The sequence below is a fragment of the Cyanistes caeruleus genome, chromosome 1 (assembly GCF_971803275.1).
Source record: "Cyanistes caeruleus chromosome 1, bCyaCae1.hap1.1, whole genome shotgun sequence".
NCBI classification, from domain to species: Eukaryota; Metazoa; Chordata; class Aves; order Passeriformes; family Paridae; genus Cyanistes; species Cyanistes caeruleus.
In genome coordinates, this window is record NC_141701.1 from 93958565 (window position 1) to 93981722 (window position 23158).

At 39.9% G+C, this 23158-nt stretch overlaps 1 protein-coding gene across 3 annotated transcripts in view; it reads right to left on the bottom strand.

Moving 5' to 3' along the window:
• KIAA0319 (KIAA0319 ortholog) overlaps nucleotides 1-23158 on the bottom strand; it is a 56197-nt gene that overhangs the window by 11393 nt on the left and 21646 nt on the right. For all 3 annotated transcript variants that reach the window (XM_023919628.2, XM_023919629.2, XM_086842882.1), the window contains exons 4-15: nucleotides 16069-16252; nucleotides 13795-13893; nucleotides 13027-13124; nucleotides 12556-12643; nucleotides 11926-12018; nucleotides 11180-11312; nucleotides 9188-9416; nucleotides 6695-6818; nucleotides 5209-5341; nucleotides 4156-4304; nucleotides 2124-2275; nucleotides 928-1066 (exon numbers count right to left, since the gene is read on the bottom strand). In XM_023919628.2, coding sequence (XP_023775396.2) covers nucleotides 928-1066; nucleotides 2124-2275; nucleotides 4156-4304; nucleotides 5209-5341; nucleotides 6695-6818; nucleotides 9188-9416; nucleotides 11180-11312; nucleotides 11926-12018; nucleotides 12556-12643; nucleotides 13027-13124; nucleotides 13795-13893; nucleotides 16069-16252 — 1621 coding nt within the window. The remainder of the gene's footprint in view (nucleotides 1-927; nucleotides 1067-2123; nucleotides 2276-4155; nucleotides 4305-5208; nucleotides 5342-6694; nucleotides 6819-9187; nucleotides 9417-11179; nucleotides 11313-11925; nucleotides 12019-12555; nucleotides 12644-13026; nucleotides 13125-13794; nucleotides 13894-16068; nucleotides 16253-23158) is intronic.

Below are 23158 nucleotides of genomic sequence, written 5' to 3' on the forward strand. Positions count from 1 at the left end.
ACTTTCAGCATTTACACATTTCCGTGCAGAAGAGCAACTTCTGCTCCCCTAAATGCTGCCGTCTTAAAGTCAGAGATAAGCACTAGGTGAGTCCAATTACCAAGTTCCCTGCTAGTTATCAACTACTGAATACCACCCAGGTAAAGGGAACCAAAGATGGACTTGTACTGTAGCATGCAAGACTGTGAGCAAGTCTAAATGAGGATGGTAAATTTGAGAAATAACAGGTACCTGCCTACCCTTACAAACAGAGGTTTCTGTTATATGGTGCTTGAACTTCTAGAGTGTCTTGCAAACAAAACAAACTTCACAGATATCCCATGAGACTCATAATCCAATTACTATGACTACATTCAACAGTAAACTGAGGAACAGAAATAAAATCAGGGGTTGACAGACCCAAGATTTCAGACTTTTTTTCCTGAGACTTCAACTTCCATCATTTACCTATTTCATCTGCATTTACAACCCCCTGAAATTCTTTTAGGATTTTTTTGGTCTTTCAGGATGAAAGAAGGAAAACAAACAAAGCCACACTTTTGACCATCAAACAGCAGCATTTGTACTTAAATTTGATGGTCAGCTCCCATCTCTTTCTATTGGCCAAACTAATTAACAACCAGAAAAAGAAACAAAAACCCTAAAATGAAAGAGAAGCAACAAAAGCCTAATGAAAATATTAAGTAGTAAGTATAATTTTTATTTATTTATGATCCCAACTACAGCAACTGTAGTAGCTAAGAATCCTGATGTCACCTTTTAACACACTTGGGCCTAGTCACAGAACAGTAAGAAGGCAGAAAGAGAGAGACCTGTTTCCTCTGTGTTTTAACTTGAGAGATTCTCATCAACATCTGGATAAATAAGTGAAAAGGAGAACAAAGATGTGGTATTCACAACATGTCGATGACCTTTTAATTGTCATACCAGGCCGCACTTCAACAGTTGCTGAATCAACATCTGAGTCTCCCTTAGCATCTGTCACTTTCAAGTGGAAAATATAGGTTCCTTCCACAAGGTTAGTTAGCTGCAGTACTGCCTCGTGGTCTGAGCCATGGATCACATCCTGCAAAAACAAGGTCCAGAATAGTTACACCCTCAGAGAAAGATGCAGGTTTCATTATCAAGTCAGCTATATGGTATGATGCTGTGTTCTTGCTTTGACTTTTGGGACAAATGTGACCTACCCACAGTTTATAGCAGAGTAATGAAATTTGGAAGCGACAGTTAATGAGGATGTTTGCACACTATGGATATTTTCATTAAAAAAACCCAAAGAGAGAACAGCTGACAATGTGAAGAACTCATCTTCTTGAAAATCCAAGAGAGTTACATTATTATTTCTCAATTTTATTCCAAAATCCTTAGTTCTGCTTTCTTAACTCCTAATTTCCTCTCCCTGGAGTTCCTGCATTTTCAACTATTAACTCTGCCAGTTATATTTAATCTAAACCTCTTCAATTCTTACACCCTCACATGAACTGCTTCTAGAAGTTTCTTTTTTAAAGACTGCTTTTTCTCCTCTCCCAGTCTTGCTGAATTACCACTATCTTCCTAAGACCAGAGCTGTCCACAACACTTTTTGTAAATAGGGGAAAAAAAATTAACCCAGTTCTATTAGCTGACAAGTAACTGAAATTTATCCTCAGGTATTTCTGCTGTCTGCCCAAATCAGAAAGCAGAATGCACTGCCCTAATGCACCAGGCTAATCACCATAGTCTGCCAGGGAAGATGCCCACACATGTAAAGCCAAACACAATTTTTACCTTTAAGTTTTACCTCATATGCTACCAGGCAGGATTCCTCAATCTTTATTGATACTTTTTCTCTCAGACCCTTCCTCCTTTGGAATATCCGGATTTCAGATTTTTTTTTTTTCTCAAACACATTGATTTCATACTACACCAATCACTCTGCATTGATGCAGTCCTCAGTTACTATATTCTCTAGCTGCACTGAAAATAACACCAGCCTCTTGAGACACAGCATTACAGAGAGCAGGGGAGACAAAACAGAAACAGGCACCACACCTGACAGCATCTTATGGGTTGTACCTGCTCCCCCTGCTGTGGTTCTGCAAATAACAAAAGCCAAATTTCGTTACAACCTTCAAGGAACTTACTCCAGCTGCTGGGCTTTGACCATCCCGAATCCACAAATATGACACAATCCCCTGGTCATCAGCAGACCCTGAGCCATCCAAGGTAACAGAGTTGTTTGGAAGCACTAGAACATGCTTCCCACCAGCATGTGCCCGGGGTGGACTGTTGTTCTCTAGCAATAAAAATAGCAGAGAAGGATTTGCTTTCAAAACATGTGACATGCCATTGCCAATACACCCACACTACAATTCTTTACCTGATGATTAGAGACAATAACAACAGAACCTCATGTCAAAGCTCCAGGGAAGGGATGAGTGGGTTTACAAAATCTGGCTCTGAGCATATTGCAGTCGAGGAGAAAGATCTTTTCCAAAAAGCATTGTGGGATATTCTATTTACAGTCTTACAATAACTTAAGCATCAGATCTTCTCAGTCAAGCAAAAAGATTTTCTGCCTACTTAGAAACACAGCCCAGTGTGAGATCACCGTGCTGGGTCCTTTTCATCTGGAAAATTGCTTATTACCCAATAGAAGCTTATGCAAGATCTTGTATCTTCAAAATGCCTATACTTAGGCAAAATGCAGTCAGGAAACTTACGAGGAAGTCTAATTCCCAAATGCTTTTTGCTCGCTACTAGCAGTGAAACTAAGGCATCCATTGGGTGTATAGTGAAAAAAAGCCAAAGAAATATGAACATGTTCTCTTCCCAGAAACCAGACATCACTGATTTTTTTTCAGAACTAATAAGTCAGGGCTCAAGGAAGCTGTGGGGCTGAGTGAAATACCTCACTGGACACAAATAGTTGGACATAAATAATTCAGTCCTGGGTAGATCTCAAGGGAGTTGACTGTAACAGCATAGGGTTGTTGTCTTCCAAGTAAAACCAGACTAAACTTGGTTATTGAAAAACCGAGTATTTTCAGTATTAGTATTTTAGCAAACCTGCAACTGTAGACAGTACTGTGGCTACGCTTCACAGCAAAACAAGACCATGGACATGGGCAGAGCTGTTGCCATGTATTTCTAACTGAACACTAACTGAAACTCTAAAACAGTTCAAGCAATGATGCACATGAGAAAAACAAAGTCCAGCTTCTTTTCCAAGATGCATGTGGGTCAGAGAAATCCCAAGTACAAGCTGGGCAGAGACTAGACTGGGAGAAGTCAGGATAATGCCACTAAGCCTTGAAGAGAAGGACTTGGGGTGTCAGTCAACAGACTGGCAAGAAGCTCAGCACAACCCAGCAATGTGCACTTGCAGTCCAGAAATCCAACTGCATCCTGGACTTGCTGAAGTCAACACATCCCTGCAAGTATCTGAGGCCAGACTGGATGGGGCTTTGAGCTACCTGGTCTAGTGGAAGATGTCCCAGCCTATGGCAGGAGGTTTGAAACAAGACGATTTTCAAGGTCCTTTCAAACCCAAACCATTCTATGATACCATGATTATCCCAAAGCCTCTTCCACAGCATGCACATTGGGAAATATCCCAAAAAACCTAAAATACCCCACATTACAGCAACTGTTTCTCTGTATAATTAAAAAAAAAAAAAAAAACCAACAAAAACAAACTCACCACAACAACACACTACCAAAATAAGAAAAAACAAAAAAAACAAACAACCCAAGTCTTTTAATACTAAATTTTTAAGTGGAACTTGGTTCACTGAGGTGTCACTTCTTGGATGCTACTTTAAAATCCACAGTAAATCTTCTTTTCTGCCCAAAGCTTAATTTCAAACGTTAAAATAGAAAAAATTCTTAATGATGTAGACATACAATTGTCAAAAATATTATTTTGAACTATGTTTATTACAACTGATTTTGCATACATTGAACATTAAAACTGTTTGCATCAAATGAAATCAATTCTGCCAGTCACTCACAATACTACTTTACTACAAAAGTGCAGTTTTCTTAGACACATTTGAAATATAACCACAAATATGTTACATTTTTCTGTTCTGATTTTCTTCAATATTCTGTCCAGTTAAATGAATAAACTACCCAGTTGCCCACCATGCCCTAAGAAGCAGCAGCCAGGCTTACCTTCCTTCACAGTAATGGAGAGCACAGATGCACTGCTCAAGCCCTGCTGGTCTTTGACAGTCAGCCTGAAGTGATAGGTACCAACCTGGAGACCAGTCACAGTTGCTATTGCCTTGTCATCATTTTCCATCTGTACAGAGCTTGGCCCACTGAAACAAAATGTCTCACAAAAATAATCGCGCCCAGCCACCCAAAATGTGAGTTCAGCAGCATGACCCAGGCCTTTTTATTTGACTTGTTGTAGTTCTACTACTGCTATAAGCACTGATGGCTAAAGAACTGTCTGAGACATTAGTTTAGTTTAGAGGATTCATTAATGCCTTTTTCCAAGACATTCAAAGCACCCAGAGTAGAAAATACCCCCCAGAAGTTCATCCTCACCATGGTTCTATTTCATGAGAGCATTAAAATAGAGCTATAACTAATAGCTATTTCATACAAATTATATGGCTCTAAGAGCCACTCATAACCTGTACAGGCTGCCAGCAGACCTCTTCCTGTACCAAGTATGACAGCTGCATGAGCTAAAATACCTTGCCCTTTTATTAAGGATCAGTTAGGTTTGCACATAAACATACAATTATAAGCTTTTGTAAAACATTTTCAATCATCATTCAAGAGTGATTTAGTCACCTATTACTGGAAGTTCAGGGCAAAGTGACTGACACTTTACTGTTCAACAAACAAGTGACTGAGAAACCATAGTTCTAAGCACAAATGGAAAAACTTTGTATATTACAGAATAGATACCCAAGCCTGCTACTTGCTTTTTAACAGAAGACACAGAGGTTCCTGACATTTTCTCTTAATTTTATAAAAGTAGGCCTCAAAATGAAACATTGCAAAACATAGGCAGAGACTGCCTGAGCTTTTCAAATTCAACTTAAAATTGCTATTTCTTATGCTATTACTACCCAAGTGGGATTGCCCTGAAAGCAATTCTCAAACATAATTCATGATTCATCATTCAACATGATTGGATAAGAGGCTATAGATCAATTCACTTCCACTTTGTTCTCTATTTTACTGAGGATTAGTAAAATCTTTGGATACCTGATATTTTCCCAGTGATAGAAGACAATGCCTTGGTCATCTCGGCTTTTGCTTCCATCCAGTGTAGTGCTTTCTACTGGGAAGGTCAATTCTTTGTCAGGGCCAGCCACTGCTACTGGAGGACTGTTATTTTCTGCAAAATTAGTATTTAGTGTATGAAATTTTCTAGGTAGCAACTGGCAAGGTTTTCAATCAGATTTTACACAGGGTATTTTAATAAAATTTTGATGTATTGGCTCAAAAGGTACAAACCACAAGTATGACATGCCCAAGCCAGCAAGTGGGAGAGGTCAGCTCTGCAGCAAGCCGAATTCCACAGCAAGTGGGATCCCAAATCCCAGCAAGTCCTTCCCTTCTTCATTGGCCTATCTAAAGGCACACACTCCCAAAAATCTTCCTGCAAGCTCAATGCATTATATGAAATGTCACAAAACATGAGTGGTGGGGTATTCTCCTGGTTCCATCCCTTTCAAAACCTCCCACACAAATACAATTCTTTGCCCTCAGCCCTTTTGTCTGCTGGTCAAGGCCACTAAGTTAATGCCAGTTCAGAGCCTTTGAGAATTTAGTGCAGAAACATAACCTGTTACTGTCCTCACCCTCTTCTTTTGTGACATAGTAAAACCAGCAACACTACCATTTTCCTGGGTATTTATTTACCCTTGGGCCTGACTTCAGCAATAGCATCTCTCTAACTCCACACTATAATGTGCCTAAAAGGCACCACCACACGCCACACTTCCAATTCATGTTCTTGATTTCTGCAGTGAATGACTGCTGTAAAATTGCCCCAGAAGGGATCATCTACAAACGATGTATATATTAAGCGGCAACAGGAAGATAAAACATTTCCCCATGGTGGAATGTGAGACCTGCACTTGGGCAGAAAAGGCCACTGTGGATATAAAAGGCAAACATACCGTGAAAAAAAAAAATAGCATTTAAAAAAAAACCAACAAAAACCACACAAGGCCCAAATCATTTGGCTCCCAAACCTAAATAAACATGTGAAAGATGCAGTTTTTGAAAAGTCCTTGGTTGACACTTTTTCCTAGGAAACACAACACAATTTGTTTGAGTGAATTCAAATCACACAAGGACTCTTGCAGGAGAATTTCAAAACAATAAGAAAACTGAGCCAAGCACTGATTGATACTCTGAGCAGCTTTCAAAATAGACTTTGTAGGACATTAAACTCAAGAGCTGCAATTTGGGTTTCAGAAGCACGTTCAAACAGACCACTGTTGCCTTACATAACCAGGCTGGTGTGAACCTTCAGGATCACCACCTGTATTTAGTTTGATTCCACACTTAACTGCCTGCTTTGACAGAAAATGGAGGTGGACAAGTCCCTGATCCAGGGGTACCAGGCATTGGGGCTGCCATATCAGTGGTGCAATGCAAGGAGAGGGGGAACTGGAAAATGGCTCCAAGGCCCCAGGCTGGGCCAGCCCTGAGGGACCCAGCTGTGCCTGTACTGACTTACCAGGCTGCACAATCAGTGTGACCTCGGCTGTGGAGCGCTGCCGTGCAGAGTCTGTCACAGTCAGCTGGAACGTGTAATCTCCTTCCTGCATTGCAGAGAGCTGCAGGTACGGCGTCCGCACTCCCTTCGCAGCATCGGTAAGGACAGAGCACGAGACAAGACAGTTGTGAGTAATGAAAGGTCTTACAGAGCAAATGCAAGGAAAAATTAAGGCTTAAAGTCATAAATACAGTGTTTGAGCAAGGAGTTAATACACCTTTGCAGATAAAGATTTGATGCACAGAGGTAATGTGCTCACTATTGCAACTGTTCCTACCAATCTGGAGAAACAGGCAATAAATCCTAACTTCTGTTGGTATAACCACTGCACCATTTCTACAGAGCAATAATTGTGAAATAATACATGGAACACTACCACTCTCAAACAGGAAATTAAACACTGATGGAAATTCCTACAGCTTATTCCATTTCCTAAGGGATATTTTCAAAACAAGCACCATGACATCGTTTAGTACTTATAAAAACTGCTAAATACAAAACCAATCTTGACTTGAAACCAGACAAATAGGGTTATGAAAAAAAACCTCCATATTAAACAAGAAAACTCTGTCAGGAGTTTACTCTTCCAGCAACATTTACTGATACCTATAGAAGCTCATAAAATGACTGAGCCCAGCTATAGGTCCTTTTGCTAACAAAGTGAACATTTGTGGCATCTCTCATTTGAGGAATACCAAATCATAATGCAAATAGGTTTGGCTTTTTTTTTTTCTTTTTTTTCTTTTTTTTGAATAAAGATGACAATAAAAACAAAGAGACTTGATAAACGATTAACTAGCCAGCAGAAGTACTTGTTACACTGCACTCTAAAAGTGGATATCATATAATACACCAAAGACCAGCAATCCTCTGGAGTGTTTCAAAGAAGGGTTATGGAGATGGGTCAGAGGACTGGAGCACCACTCCATAAAGAGGCTGAGAAAGTTGGGGTTGTTCAGCCTGGAGAAAAGAAGGCTCTGGGGAGACCTCATTGCAGTCTTCCAGTACCTAAAGGAGGCTTATAAAATGAGGGAGAGGGGCTTCTAATGATAATGACAAGACAAGAGGGAATAGTTTCAAAGTGAAAGAGGGCAGGCTTACATTAGATATTAGAAGGAATTATTTACTCAGAAGGTGGTGAAGCACTGGCACAGGTTGCCCAGAGAAGCTGTGGCTACTCCATCACTGGAATTGTTTAAGGCCAAATTGGATGGGGTCCTGAACAGTCTGGTCTAGTGAGTGACATCCATGCCCATGGCAAGGTTTTGAAACAAGATGATCTTCATTTCAACCCAAACCATTCTATGATTCTATGGCCCTCAGCTTCAGGCACATGAAAAAGATTACTAGAAATCTTTTTCTAAGAAAAGTAAACTTACATTTAAAAGTAAGAAAACTTACAACTTTACTGTTGAAAAGAAACTGTAACATGCACTTGCATTTCCATATTAAATACCCAGTGAATCCACTGGATACTTTGAGCAGTTGTTCCCTTCCTTCAAAAAGGTTGCTTTAAGATTGAACAGCTCTCAAAAATTACCAGTTCAGTTTGCTTGGGTGCTTTTGGAAAGTTTTTGTCTTGGTGAATGGTCAGAGGAAGTCATAATGCTATAAGTCCTTTCATCATTTTTACTTTCCTCTACAGTGTAGACTTGCATTAATAATATTCTTTCCTAAATAGATCTACAGTGATCTCTTTTCAGTTCTGAACATCTAAAGCATTTGTCAACATAGTAGAAATCAAGACTCATAAAATACAGCTCCTGAGCTTCAGCTGGATTCATTACATTAATTATCTCAACTGCCTACAGAGCTGTAAGAATCTCCAACTTACTGAATGCAAGTCTACTGAAAATAGACTACTGAAAATTTAGCTTCTCAGATTAAAAAAAAAATCCAAAACAACAACAACACAAACCGTCATGAAAATAAGAGAATAAATTCTGTAAGCTCTCGCTGGAAATGTATGTTTTAGTGAGCATAAAAATCCATCACAGAGCGTGGCATAAACACTGCCAAAATATCATGCCATCTTTCTCTCAGAAAATTAAGTTTCTATTTGAGTTCTACTCTCTCCAGGAGAAAGTATTTCAAGAAAATTCTGACTCTCCCTACATTCTCCTATAAAGTCTTCAGCCTGCCCAGAACCTCAGAAGATGGGAGCCTGTGAAACAGCCTCTAGGGTTCAGGACAGACAATGTGAACTTTAAGTCTTTCCAAACCACCAGGGAACAGGCAAGTTTGTTTAGCCCCAAAAAATAAAAAAAAATGTGTAAAGGAATTAAAAGTAGTATCTAAAATAAGAGCTGAACACATGTGAGAGAAAAACAAAAAAAAAGAATATCACTCTAGATATTTCAGTGTTTCTGAGCAGTCACTTAGATATGTGCCTGCTCATGTTAGAGGCAAAGATAAAAGAGATTTTAAATCCTGTGCTAGGAGAAATACACATACCTGCATTGCTACAACCTTGCCTTTGCTTTTGGGACTGAGCGACCACTCATAGCTGACAATTTCATGGTCATCACTGCTCTGGTTTCCATTCAGTGTGATGAAGTTCTGGGGCAAAGTGACTGCCTGATTTGGTCCTGCATTAGCAATAGGTGGGTAATCCACTGGCTTGTTGACAGTCAGAAATGCAATGGTGGAGTTGGCTGCTCCATCTGAATCAATCACGGTAAGTCTACAACAGGAAAAACAGTATCTCTTAAGGTGAAGTTCTGCCAACTTCTAAATTGAAATAGTAATCTTTTCCTGGCACTTTTTCAAACACCACCTAAACAAAAAACAATGATTATATGAATTTCTGCTTCAGACACACATATCTCTCAACTAAGGTAGGAAAAAAATTCAGAAAACTTTACAGACACAGCTTTCAATCTTTAAGAAAAACCAAAAAAAGCCTAGTTATTCTGGATCCCAGATTAAACCCTTTCCCTGCTGTCAATGTCAACTTCACCATTCACTGCAAACTCTTTTAAAAATTTATTCAGTAATAAACAGGGATTTTATTTATCACCTATAGTGAAACACCTAAAACTACTCTGGATGCTCAGAAGCTCTGCTTGTAGAACAGCAGCAGATTCTCACTTCTTATTTCTTTGAGGCACATCATTATTAATTTTCATGGAGTTTAATATCAATATCAAGTTACAAAACTAAAAATGTACAGGGTTTTAAAACACCTCATCTCAAAATGAGACTACTGCAGGCACTTCAAAGGGATTAAAGCTTCCCAATTTCAGTGTGGTGACCAACTAATCTCTAATCCACCTCTGTTATGAAAACTGCATACAGCTGACCACACAGAAGGGAACCTCAGCAGGAGCAAAAGTTGTGCTCATTACCTCAGACATTAGGGAACACATGTTTTCCAATGGGTACACATCCATTGGAATGGATACACTTGGATGGAATTGGATACACTTGGAAGTGTATCAAGGACACTGGATTTTTTTGACCAGACAATTTCTTGTAATCTTCAAGACACTGCTCTACTGCTCAGGTAAATCACCCTCCCCCACAGGGTGACTTCTGAACTGACTTCTGAATTCCCTAGGGTTTGGAACACACTTAGAAGCATTGCTTGTAAGCAACACACTGCCCTTTTTAACGTGGAAAAAAATTGACACTCATTTCTGCTACTGTCCGATATGGAACAATTCCAGTAAAAAATACAGAATTAAAGTAGAAGCTGTAAAAATTTGATGTAACTTATGTGAAGGACCACAGCTAATGTATATGTATGCTGTGTTCAACAATCTGCTGATGCTACACTGATACATAATATATTGACTGATAGGCAGCCCACTGGCAGCCAAAGAACCCAAGCTGGGCCAGTGGGGAGTCTGCCTCTGTATAGACTGGGTTTTAACTTAAACCATTTAGGAAAAGGACTGATTTTCACTAAATCACCTTGAACCACAAACATTACTTCCACTGTCTGGCCAACCCCCAGCTTCAGCAATGCATAAAGGGAGGAAACCAGTAGCAAGGCAAATGCTCTTATATAGAACAGAATGACTCTCAGTAAAATCAGTACATAATAATGTCTTGTGAGGATCAGTCTGTCAATATTATTCTGTCTGCCACCACCCTTCAGAGGATGACTTTCACAGCCTGACTCATAGCTTCACTCAGGGCACTAGCCAACTTCTAAGCTGCAAAAAAAACCAAACTAGTCTGTCACAGTTGTTATTGCTGGAAGTGGGGACATATTTAATTTATAATACTTTATTTTCTGTAATTTAGTGTTATAAAGGATCACTGAAAGCATTTTTTTAATAAAACCACTCCATATGTTTATCCACTGTGCAATATGAAGAGTAACATTATGAAGAAGAAAAAATAAGTTTTTTATTTGAGGAGATATACATGAACACTGAAAAAACCAAACATTTAGCTGATATCATAGATAAACCCCCAAGAAAATCATCATGCAGGTACCTGAAGGTGTAGTTTCCAGGAACAAGGTTAGACAAGTGCAAGACAGGTGTGTCAGCAGATGCCTTCTGCTCTCGCAGGGGACCTTTAATTTCCTCCCAGTGGTAACTCACTATCTTCACATCATCTATACTTTCTACATTCATTAAAGAAAAACACATCACTTTCTTGTAGCAATTGCTGGAATGAATACTTAAATCATTCATATGCTCATCCATAACTGGTTTTCTAGAATTGTCTCTACAAGTATAGTTGAATAAGCTCAATGAACCACAGAGTCATACCAAGTTATCTTTGGTATGATTTATCTTAACAATTCTTCATACACATGAATTTTAAAAAAAATATGTATCAGTCTCAGACTCTGCACATTCTGACTTGTCTGCACTCAATAATTATGAATGTAATTACAACACCTCATCACACTCTATCTGACAACTCTCTACTATGGCCCCAGCTTTACTGGCACAGAGAATCTTCAGGCAGGACAGGAGAGGAGCTGTAAGAGTGGATGCTAACTGGAAGCTGCAGTATGACACACTTCATCTCAATCTCCAAGTGCAAGGTTGTGTTTTATAATTTTTTAATTTATTTAAATAATTTATAAATTAAAAAATACTCCCAAAATAAACCATTATTCAGGGAACTTCTGAGAAGAATAAGAAATTTCACTAGTAATTGACAAACAATAACATTGTAACGGTTCATTAAAAATATAGGATATAAGCACAGGATGGTCCAGTACATACGACTGCCATCGATGAAGGTAGAAGTTGTAGGCAAGGAAAGTTCTTGCACTTTGGGTGAAGCAACAGCAACAGGTGGCTGGTTAATTCTGACTGCTGTGAGAAAGATAGAGGGGAAGAAAACAAGGGAAGAAAAAAATATTAGTGAAAGTCCAGGCAAAAACTAATGTAAAGTCTACAGATCAATAGACCCCAGTGATTAAATCTAGGATACACAGCTTTGCAGCATCTGCTGTCCTTTTTGGACAAGGCAAAGAAGAGGTTACTGATGAGCAGTGTGCTGACACAGCAGTGTTCCACTGCAGTCCTCCTAGGTGGTATAATTCAGATCAGAGCTGTGCACTGTAACCTGCAGATAGAGCTGGATCAGCACGATTGCTGTCCCTAGCTGGAGAACAGGACCAGGAGAGGAGGCATGATGATACCCCAGGCTTTGCCTGAGGAGGGGGAAAGACTAGAGAGCACTTAAACACAGTGAGAAAGACTCTATTTCCTTAAAACCCCTTATAGACACCCAGATATGAAACATGTTAGCATGACTAGACTGCCAGATGTCCTTGACAAACAGAGACTGTTTGATAAGTATGCTGTACATGTGTCGAAGAAATTAATTATATCAGTCAACTGATTTACCTGGTTTGACTGTGACATTTACAAAACCTTCACCAAAGGCATTTTCACCAGAAACTGTCACTTTGAAGGCATAAAGTCCCACTGACAACTGAGACAAACACAGAACAAATAGGGTTACATGTTGAATTATACAAAAGAAGTATGCTTAAACCTGACAATCATATCACAAAAGAATAAATCTGGATGTTTGAATCCTCAAACTACTTTTATAAACACAAGCATAAAAGACCACTAGTCACTGCCTGGAAATGGGGCACATGAAGCAAACACTGAGAAATTTTTACTCTATCTTAGAAAATTATTAAAGCACTCTAAGATACTGGCATAAATTTGGTGACACAAACAAGTGAAGAGACTCAGGATGGCTTGAAGCCATTTAAACTCCTTGAATCTAGGTGCCCTTCCCCACAGGTTAAAATTCTGTGAAAGAACCACACAAACATAATGAGTCTGAGCTTACAGCTCACTTACATGAGAGAGCTTCAAAGTCTGGCTGTGCCTGTGCTCCATTTCCCCACTATAGTCAGCAGGGTGACTGATTAAGCTCCACTCATAGGTATAGGCTGTTTCTAAGAGCAATAACACAGCATAAGAACAATCAGTTTTGTGTTCAAGATAAACCCAGAAAACAAAGAACTCAACATCACCACTCATCAGATAAAATACTACAGATGAAATTAGGACTGCTGCTGCTTAAGCCTGTAAAATTAAGCAGTATGACCACATGTTAAACTCCCAGTGTGTTGCAACTTGGTAAAACAGCAAGGATGTAATGGGCTTCACAAATAATAGACATCTTCACAAAAACCCGCTTCATGTGAAGTTATACTTTACATAGCTACTTATGAAATATCTTTTACTTGCTCCTGCAATTCAAAAGATGGCAGTTTTAAGGCAAATGCTGCATTCAAAATCTATTTTCCTGCCTCCCCTGAGCTTTACAGCAAGATGCTAAAAACTAGGCCACATCATCTTTTGTCAAAAACTACACTTTCTATTGAACCATCTGGCTAATGAGTTCAGGTTCTGAAAGTAAAAGCCACTTAAAAAAATCCTCTTTAAAAATCCAACGAACAAAATCCTTTCTGCAGTTAGAGCCACAAAAGAGGCAGTATTATAAATGAAAAAAATTGTTGTATCCCAAGTGGTGGATAGACAAGTTCACATAACTCAGAACTTGTCTGCATTTGCAAGTTGGTAGTGTGTGCATCTCCTTGTGTACCAAGGCATTGAACTCACCTGTAGATGGTGGTGGGACAGCAAAGGCATTCAGTTCAACCTCGTTTTTGGGTAACATCACTTGTATGTTATTTCCAGCAGACACAGTAAGTTCTTTAACTGCATATAAGACAGGATGAGTAAACTATGTTATAACAGACTGAACTGATATAAACTTAGTATCTTCTAATATTATTTGCAATGGATTAAGTAAAATTTGACAAGTACTCTACTGAGAACAGGCAATGATAATTAAAAAAAAAATCCTTAATACAGTATAAAATAATAATCTATTTAATCATGATTGTGTTTCCCTCACTTTTTAACAAAGTTTTTCTTTTCCAACTATGAAGTGACGTTTTCCCTATTTCTGTTTCAGAGAAAAGCATTCTCATTTTCCTTCATATCAGAGGTAACAATACTCTGCATAAAGAGTTATGTATTTTTCTCAGTATCTGGAAGTGCAGGAATTAAAAAAAGACAATTTCAGAAGACAAAAAAGCATAGTAGAACTTTAATATCACACCTTCTTTAGCCAAGAAGTACTACTTCTATGTTTGTGTGGCACTTGTAAGGCAGGTTCCAATGTCCATCTTGTGTTCCTTTTAAAAAATCCACTTGCATAGCAGTGAAAATAGTTATTTCTTATCTGAACTGCCCATTCAATCCACTTGCTATCCAGTCCTTGTCTGTGAAAACTTTTCTCTTTCAAAAAATGCCAAAGTACACAAAAACAGCCCCTAGCAGAAACATACCAAAACACAACTTAGGGAAAGTTCGTTTAGTCCTGTATTTCAAATCTTTTAAATATCTCGCTTTTAATATTGGGGAACCACAGAAAAAAAGTTCTCTGAAGGCAGAATTCACTGGTGTCTGAATGTCCAACTTACAAATGCAGAAGAGATGCCAAAGAAGCCACTCAGCAGTGGCAGCTGATGGGTCTAAAAATGGATGAAGTGAAGACACTGACAGCACACTTTCTGTCACTGCTACTTAAATTCACCCAAGGTTTCACAGTTGATCATGGAAGTTGCCCTGGACACCTGTGGAGCAAAGGCTTGCACTTGGACCTTCACATGAGAGGATAATAAAATGTCTAGAAGAGGATGATGGCAAAAAGAGAGAAGGAGGGACTGTCATTGAGACTTTCTAGACAGTCTGGCTGAGAACACAGAAACTTTAGGCAATCTTTGTATATAGCAGTACCTATAGTGAGATTCATCACAACCTTCCCTTCAGCTTCTTCTTCCAAACTCCTTTTTGGACCTTCTTCGACCTACTCTTTCACAGGAGGAGGAAGAAGAGCTGCCTAGTCAACAGCTGGTAATGATGATCCATTATCTTGGAGAGGAATCTCTTGTAGGTCATGTCTTCTTGTTACCTTCATACCAGGATACCTATTGCTATCCTGGCTGCCAGGTTGCATTTTGGTAGAGGGTGTCAAGAATGTCCCAAACCAGACTTTCTCTACCAGGAAGCAAAGACCTTAGGTCTCCAAATTCCTCAGTACATTAGGAGTGCAGAAAAACACATGTGTGCTTCTCTGTTTCTTGTGGCCCTTCTAACCCCTTGTCAGTGTGCACAGAGAGGCAGGAAACTCAGCAGGAGAAAGGAGATACGTGAACATACACACAGAATTTAACACAACTACAGAGGACATGGTGGTTAAAAATCCTTTTCAAAATAAAACCATTTATTCTGCAGCTGTAAGTGTAATAAGCATCCCTACAGTTTTGAAATTAGAGCAAAACTTTGCTTTCCCAGGATTTGGAGGCCATGTTCTCCACCGTTAAGGACTTCCTGTACTTCCTCAGGTCCCACCTATGCTGCTGCATGGTATCTGGCAACTACAGATAGGCTACTACTGAAGAGTTTCTAAGAGGGAACAATGTTCCAATGAGTCACACCAAAAATAACAATATGGCTAGAAGAGACTACTCTGAAATCCTAGAAAGCCTCAGGTATTGCTTACCAAGTAAAAAAGAACCTAAATCACTTAAAACTGGCCTTAATCTCTGCTTTTTACTTTGCTGTATTTCCTTGAGTTGTCATTTCCCACTAATGGTGGACTTGGTCAGGGCTTTGCCTCAGAATTAAGTGACTACAGGGTCTGGGGTTTACAGTGTTACTAAGGTTACTGTAGGTCTACAGGTTTAAAGTGGGATTATGTAACATTTAGATAAAGAATGAGCTCTTACTAACAACAGTTTGGAAACCTGACAGTAGAAAAGCCGTGCCCACCCTCCATTCAACCTGCAGGTACCCCCAAGATCTCCAGCTAAGTTGAAACATTACCTGCTTTAGCAGCAGTAGCAGGTGGTGTGAACTGCTGCATGGGCTCAGATGGTGCGGTATTAGCGGGAAGTAGCATGATCCCACCTTCAGTGGCATTCTCTGGGGCTGCTGTGGGAGTCTGGGTTTTCTCTGATATGCCTGGGAAGAAATCTTCTTTATCTGAAGAAGTGGAAGGTGTAGCAGCCTGAAAAGAGGAATTACAGGGAAAGACTTGTGAGACATTTTTCACATTTCTAGATTTAGAGATAAGATGTTTTTTTAATAGCATGTAGGATGACCCTAGAAATTTATGTTACTAGGAGATTTTATCCGTGTACAGAACACCAACTGAACAAGAACTGTGCTTTTTTTTTCCCAATAAGGCTTTGTAACAAATGCTAATAATTTTCCAAGTTTCAAATGTAGAATACTCATGAGGAAACCTGGACGAAACCTACAACTAAGGCTACCAGTTATCAAAATATTAAAAAAATCAGTACAACAGGTCTAAATACAGTTATAAACCTTCAAAAGCCAATGTCAGAAAGTCTGTGTGGTATTATTGTCTTTGTACCATACACAAATATAACAGAATCCTTGCTTCTTATGACATCTGCTCAGTACACAAATTGCTCATGCCTTTTTATCTCCTCAACAGTAATTATTAAATACCCTACATGTCTCTACTACAAGCATCAAGCAGCACTGCATTACCTTGTTAGTAAATCAGAACTGCAGCAAAGGACATGGCAAGTGTGGCACAAATAATATGGGAAAAGCATTTTTCCAGTTATGGCTACTGTGTTTGGCATGTGAAGGTACAGAAAAATACTATTATTCATACATCATCTATTAATTGAATAATAGGATTATGAAGGTTAGTAAAGCCTGCACTTACATCACAAATGTCTGAGGTGGAAAGGGACCTCCAGAGATAGCCCAGTTTAGCCCCCACCCCCAAATCAGAGTAAGTTACAGCAGATTGCTCAGGACCAAGTTCAGTCAGTATCTCCAAGGACAGAGAATCTACCTCTCTGGAAAACTTCCACTGTTTGGCCATCCTCAAAGGAAAAAAGATGGGGTTTAGTGTTTAAATAAAATTCCTTGCATTTAATTTTGTGTCCATTTGTGTCTTGCCCTGCCACTGAACAACACTGAGAAGTAGCTGGCTCCCATCTTCTTCACACCCATCAGAGCTAATCATACACATCTGCAAAATTTCCTGAACCCTCTCTGCTCAAGGCTGAACAGTCCCAACTCTCTCCTCTTTGCATTTCAGGTGCTCTACTTTCCCTTTGTAGTTTGCCTCCCTAGGAAATAAGAGCAGCCCTGCCTTGTGGACAGGAGAAAAAACTCCCTGTGTAGCTGGGAATGTGAAAGCAATGCCAGGAATTGGTTCTTCCCAGCCTGCAAGGAAACAGAGCACAGAAGTCATCTGCAACTCCATCTCAAGCTTCAACAATGGACACAAAGAAAAGATCCCTGTGCAGTGTCAGGGATTGCAGCTGCCCACCCTTGAGGATGCTGAGGACAACAATGTTGTGCACCGGCTGCACTTTTAGGTGAGTCTGTAACACAGACACCACCTCCAGCTCTGCTCCATATGAACAGTACTCTCTGAGCAGCTGGACACTGATAGGATCAGGGACTGCAGCTCCCCTAAAGCAGTGCCTTCAGGAATCTCACCCTTGACAGCATCATGTAAAGGGAGAGCCTCAAGCCCATCCTGCCTTGTATCTTGACAAAAGGTCTTTCCTCCAGATAGGTCCCCTTTACATACTCACTCCACCCCTCATCTTCATAAAGGATTTTCTTCCCATACGTGGGCAAATCATAGTGTTCTTTTGCCTTCTCAATTTGAGGGAAGTCTACTTTCCTAAGCTTCCTCTGGTTTCTCTCCTCTCCTTGTTCTTTGCCAATCCAGCAGCTGAAAAGCAGCCATCATGGCTTTGAAGGACAGATAGAGACAAAGTCACCTCAAACAAACCTTCCAGGGTGCCTCTTCTGCAGTGGCACCAAACATCACTTCAGTCAGCAAGCTTAGGCAAGACACTGCAGTCAAAAAAGGTGCCCTGTGGCACTGTCACATCTGAAGTGGTGTCACAGCCAAAAAAAACAAACTAAAAATGTTATCAGACAGCAGACAACTGGGGCAGGGACAATATCAGAAATTAAGTTCTCAGACAGAAACTATTACTGAGAGATTTGCTGGAACAGAAGTGGAGGGTGAGATTAACCTAAATTCCAGCTTGGGAGCGAGTCTGATAGGCAGTTTTGTTGGTAGGGACTTTGTGGGTTGTTTGCTTTTACCCTTTTTTACAGCCACTATTGCTTGATACAAATACACCAGTGGTGAGGGCCCACATCCTCCAGTTCTCTGGGTTTGATTTGAGAAATCTCTTGAGAATTCCAACAGAAAATGAGAACAATCATATAACATGAAGGACAGACTTCAAAATAAAAAGAAAGGTAAATCTAAATATCAGAACATCTTTCAGGGATCTTATACATCCTCTATGGATCAACTCAATGTATTTTTAACCAAACAGAACTGTCCAGCTTCTGCAGGCCTCAAAGCTGAAACAAAGCCAAATCAAGAGATGAACATCTATGATATTCAACTGTGTTCTAAGTCTTAAATATGAATTCTGAAGGCAAGCCAATCAGACACTAAAAGGTTCACCATCATATATACTCTGTCAGCCATCTTAAGGTTTCTTAGGTAGAGATTTATGTATTTTGACTGCACTATTATCCCTGCAAATACAGTAAGCACAAGAATTAAGTCAGACCTTAGCTACTGAGTAAATGCTTGGAACATTGCAGCATCAACATAGCAGCAGCTAGACTCTGACTAAGACCTGAAAAATCTTACTTGGCTTAGCAGATCAGCAGTTAACTGGAAATTTTAAAAAGAAAATTAATTCTTTGCCGATATCTAACTTCAAGGATGAGCAGCACTGCAGATTTCTGTTCTGGGCAGCTGGACAGCATACACTCTACAGATTTCTGAATGTACTCATGTTATTGAGCTGCCAGAGAGTGACAGTCCATAGGATCCCTCTGAACTCTGATGTAAACCCAACAGTCAGGTGACTCACTTAAATGACAAACCCTATCTTCCCTCTCCCAAATCACATACACAAAATCCCTGCACCTGACTGCATTTATGACAAGGATGCTCCAAGGGCACAGACTCCAGATGTCTGTGTTTGGTTGGTTTCAGAGTTTAAAATCTCTGTTCAGGTCCTTGCTCAAAGAATACAGCACCTGAGGACACCACATCCTGCTGACTACTGTGAAGGAAGGGAATCAGGGACTCGCATTTTTGCCACCTTGCTTTGTCTGGCTTGTCAAAACAGCTTTGTCTGGAAGCTGCAGAAGGGAGTGCGTCAGCACAGATCCAGGAACAGAGATACAGAATTGCTGTGGCAGAATTGAGAGGATTATATGAAAACATTGTATAATGTGCAATAAACAGGACAATTCATTAAACTTAGTAGTAAGCATGATTTTAAGACCTTCATATTTTCATAACCTGTACTAAAACACCACAGTTTGAGAGGTTGTTTGGATTATATAACAACAAAAAAACTATTTGGTGACCTCTCAGCATTTTCAATCCAGTGTAAAAGTTTAAGTTTTCCTTCATAACAAAATTTGGTTTTCAAAAACCAACTTTTTTTTCAGAAGAAAACACAAATATGTGCTAAACAATCTGAATGAGATTTGATGAAAATTTCTGCTAGCTGGAGAAGGAGACACAGAAGAAGGAAATCCTACCACCTGAATATATCACAGGCAGCTTCTGTTTCACTAGGGTCACAAATAAAATTCCCAAACCAGAAAAACTTGAGGCCAAGCTGAAAATTTATGTTAGGAACACCTGGCAGGGCTTAGGTGGGCAGAGGACTGGCTGCAGAGGCCACCCTGGTAGTTCCAGTCAGTTTGGCAGTGGATGGAATCAAGCCACCATGCACCACCACAGCAGCCTCTCAAACCTAGTTGAAAAAGGGCAATTGCCACTGTGAGCAGGGGACACAGGAGGATGTGGGGGGGATGCACAACAGGAATGCACATGAGAGGAAACATCTGGAAGCAAACATTATTGTGCACAGGGGTGGAGACACCCTCATGGAAACATGCACTGCATGCCACCTCCCAGGGAAATGAGGCCCACAGAGAAGCCCACAGTAGTGCAGATGAAACAAAAAGGAAGGAACAGAGGCAGAAAAGAGAAAAAAGTGACAAGTGGCAAAAAGGAGACTGCCACCTACTGATCCCAACTTCCTGTACGACCTGTTTCCTCACCAAAGAGACAGAGCATGATCTGTAGCGAAAGGAAGGGGAGTGGAGACTAGGAAGGGGAGAGGAGGTTGTCTGGACTGAGGTTGATTATAGGGAAGGTCAGAGAAAACTATTTGCTAAAACCGCTCATCATCTCCATTTCTCCACACATCTCTAAATGCAAAGGATTCCCACCTAGGAAACAAAGGTTTCATAGGCTTTGGCAGCTTATGAAAGCCTTCAATTTCCCCAGATTCTTTCTTTACATTAATAGAGAGCCTTTAGAGTAATTTCTCAATAAATGCCTTGAACAGCTTTTGATGTTATCCCACTAACGTAATTTCTACAGCTCTGCTCACACAGCACGTCCCAACCACCTCCTAACCATACTTGTCTTATCAGTTCTTCAGCATCATTATGAGCTCTGGCTAAAGACTGACCCAGGTTTGGAGTTTCATCCCTTCTGCACTGAAAGCAGCAAGCTCATTCCCCAGCCTTTCTATTGGAATTTCAGTGGCGGTGCTAGCATAATGTTAGCATAATATAAAGATCACACAAGAATGACTCCTCTGTGTCCCAGTGAGAAATAGGTTTCTCTCCATTTCACTTCACAATAAACTCCCATCTACACAGTGTAGAAAGAGAAGGCAAAATCTTTATATTCTGGTTGGGGTAGGAAAATCAAAGTAGAGATCTACAAAGTAGGCTTGGCCATATTTATCACTGCTGCAGGATGTGAAATCTCAACTTTCATAAAATGGTATTCACGTGATCCCTTAGAGACAGGGAACAAACTTGCTCAGCTCTGACACATAGTTTAGGTGAACTCAAAGTTTTACAACTCCTTTAAGGTGCAAAGCATAAGCAGTTCAGTCAGCAGGGATCCTGACAATTGGCTAAAGATTAGGACCATGCTAACGGGTCTTCCATTAGATAGCAAAATGCAATGGAAACAAGTTTCAAGTGTGATGGAGCAGAGAGCCTGCAGTAGCAGGCTCTTGGTGTGGCTTGATTTCCATCACACTACACAGGCAGGAACTAAAAGATGCTTGCAAGTTTCCCCTAGCAGATGGAAGGAAATATGGGAGATTAATTTAGAATAGCAGTGGTTGAATGTCCTTACTTTTAATTTTTTAATTTTGTAAGAACAGCTCAGCTATTGCCCTGTGTTAGAAATAACTGCAGCACTAGTTCATGACAGAATGTCACTCTAGATTTTATTAGCAGAGACATACTTTGGTATCATACTCTTCATATGTACACATATACATACATTTTGCATACTAAGAAAAAAACCCAAACAATATCTACTCCTCTCACCTAAACCCCATGTTAATTATGCTCATTTTGAGGTGTGCATGGTAGGAACTTTTTAAAACAGGTCTCCCATCATCAGCTCTTCTTGCAGTAGTAGTACCAGTTTTCAGCTTGTCACAGCACTCATTCTGTTGTCAAGTGTTCCTCCATACACATGAAGATGAGTTCTAATCTCTTCTCACTTATGCCAATACACTCCAGACCAACTTAGTCCATCATAAAAATCACAGGCTACCTTGACTCTCCAGGAGGTGGTCCTTGAAAAGCAACCTGCTATCATGGCCCCCACTTAAGTCCAGGGCAGTCTCCCTTGCCATTCTTCCAAACAGATCCTAAAACAGGCCAAAGAATGCTCTACTGTAGCCCTTAGTTGTGACCCTGCTTCCTCACTAATTCCTCCCCCTCCTAGGAGCTTCCACCTCATGCCTAGATCTCTAACTAATCCCTTGGTTCCTGCAAGGTTGAGGTCTAGTGGAGTCTCTCTCCTCAACTCCTGGAAGAAATTCAAATAACATTCTTTAAATTATCAACAAACATCAGAAACTTTCTGCACAGCTTTTGCCCTGCTCTCTTGCTCTCCCAGTAGGTATTGGTGTGTCTTAAATCCACCATGAGAACCAAGGCTGTTAATAGGAGACTCCTTCCAGTTAACTGAAGTCTTTATCTGCTTCTTATGACTTGCTGCTCTCCACACATCAGTTATTTCCTCCCAGAACTGCATTTATCACAGATGTAATTTCAAATTTCTTATTTGCTTGCATTTTTTTCCCTACAGTAACAATAAATGGCAATAAATTATCATTTTTACAGCAAGAGATACTTGCTGGTTACAAAATCTTGTGGAATTTTGAGCAAGTCAGCTAAAATTGATCAATTTCCTCTTTCCTCTGGCAAGGAGAGTCAAACCCAGGGAATCTGAATTTACAGCCTGTTTAAACTTTCCAAATGAACACATCCTGTTCTTTAGAAACCAAGGCCCCTTTAGTCTCAACTGATCAAACTAGTTGGCATAAATAGAAAACAGGTGTACCTTATGTAAACAGAGAACAGATGCGTCTTACTTACACTGATTTATTTACTGGATTTTAAGTAATTGATTTCTTTTTCTAATTATCAGACTCAAGGATTCTGAGAACAGAAACACCTTATCCACTTCATCCTGCTACACATCATGGTCCAAAACTGCTATCATCCCTCCTTAAATTCCATGCCTCTCTCAAGTTTTAAAAGCATTATAAAAATTAACTCAGCTCCTACATCTGTAACACCACTGTGCATTAGTAGCATAAAACCCATGAAGCAGGCCTAATTTTATTGATGGAATAGCTTATGTTCCCCAGTCTTGGCCTTTGGATACCAAAGAGGATCTACTAATACTGCTCTGCTAACTTCTTGCAGTGAGTCACCAGGGGTCAGAAGTAAGCACCACTGTAACACTATTACACCAGGCCCAGGTGCATTTGTACACTTTCAAGGAAACCTCACAGTACCCTAAAAGGAACTTTAC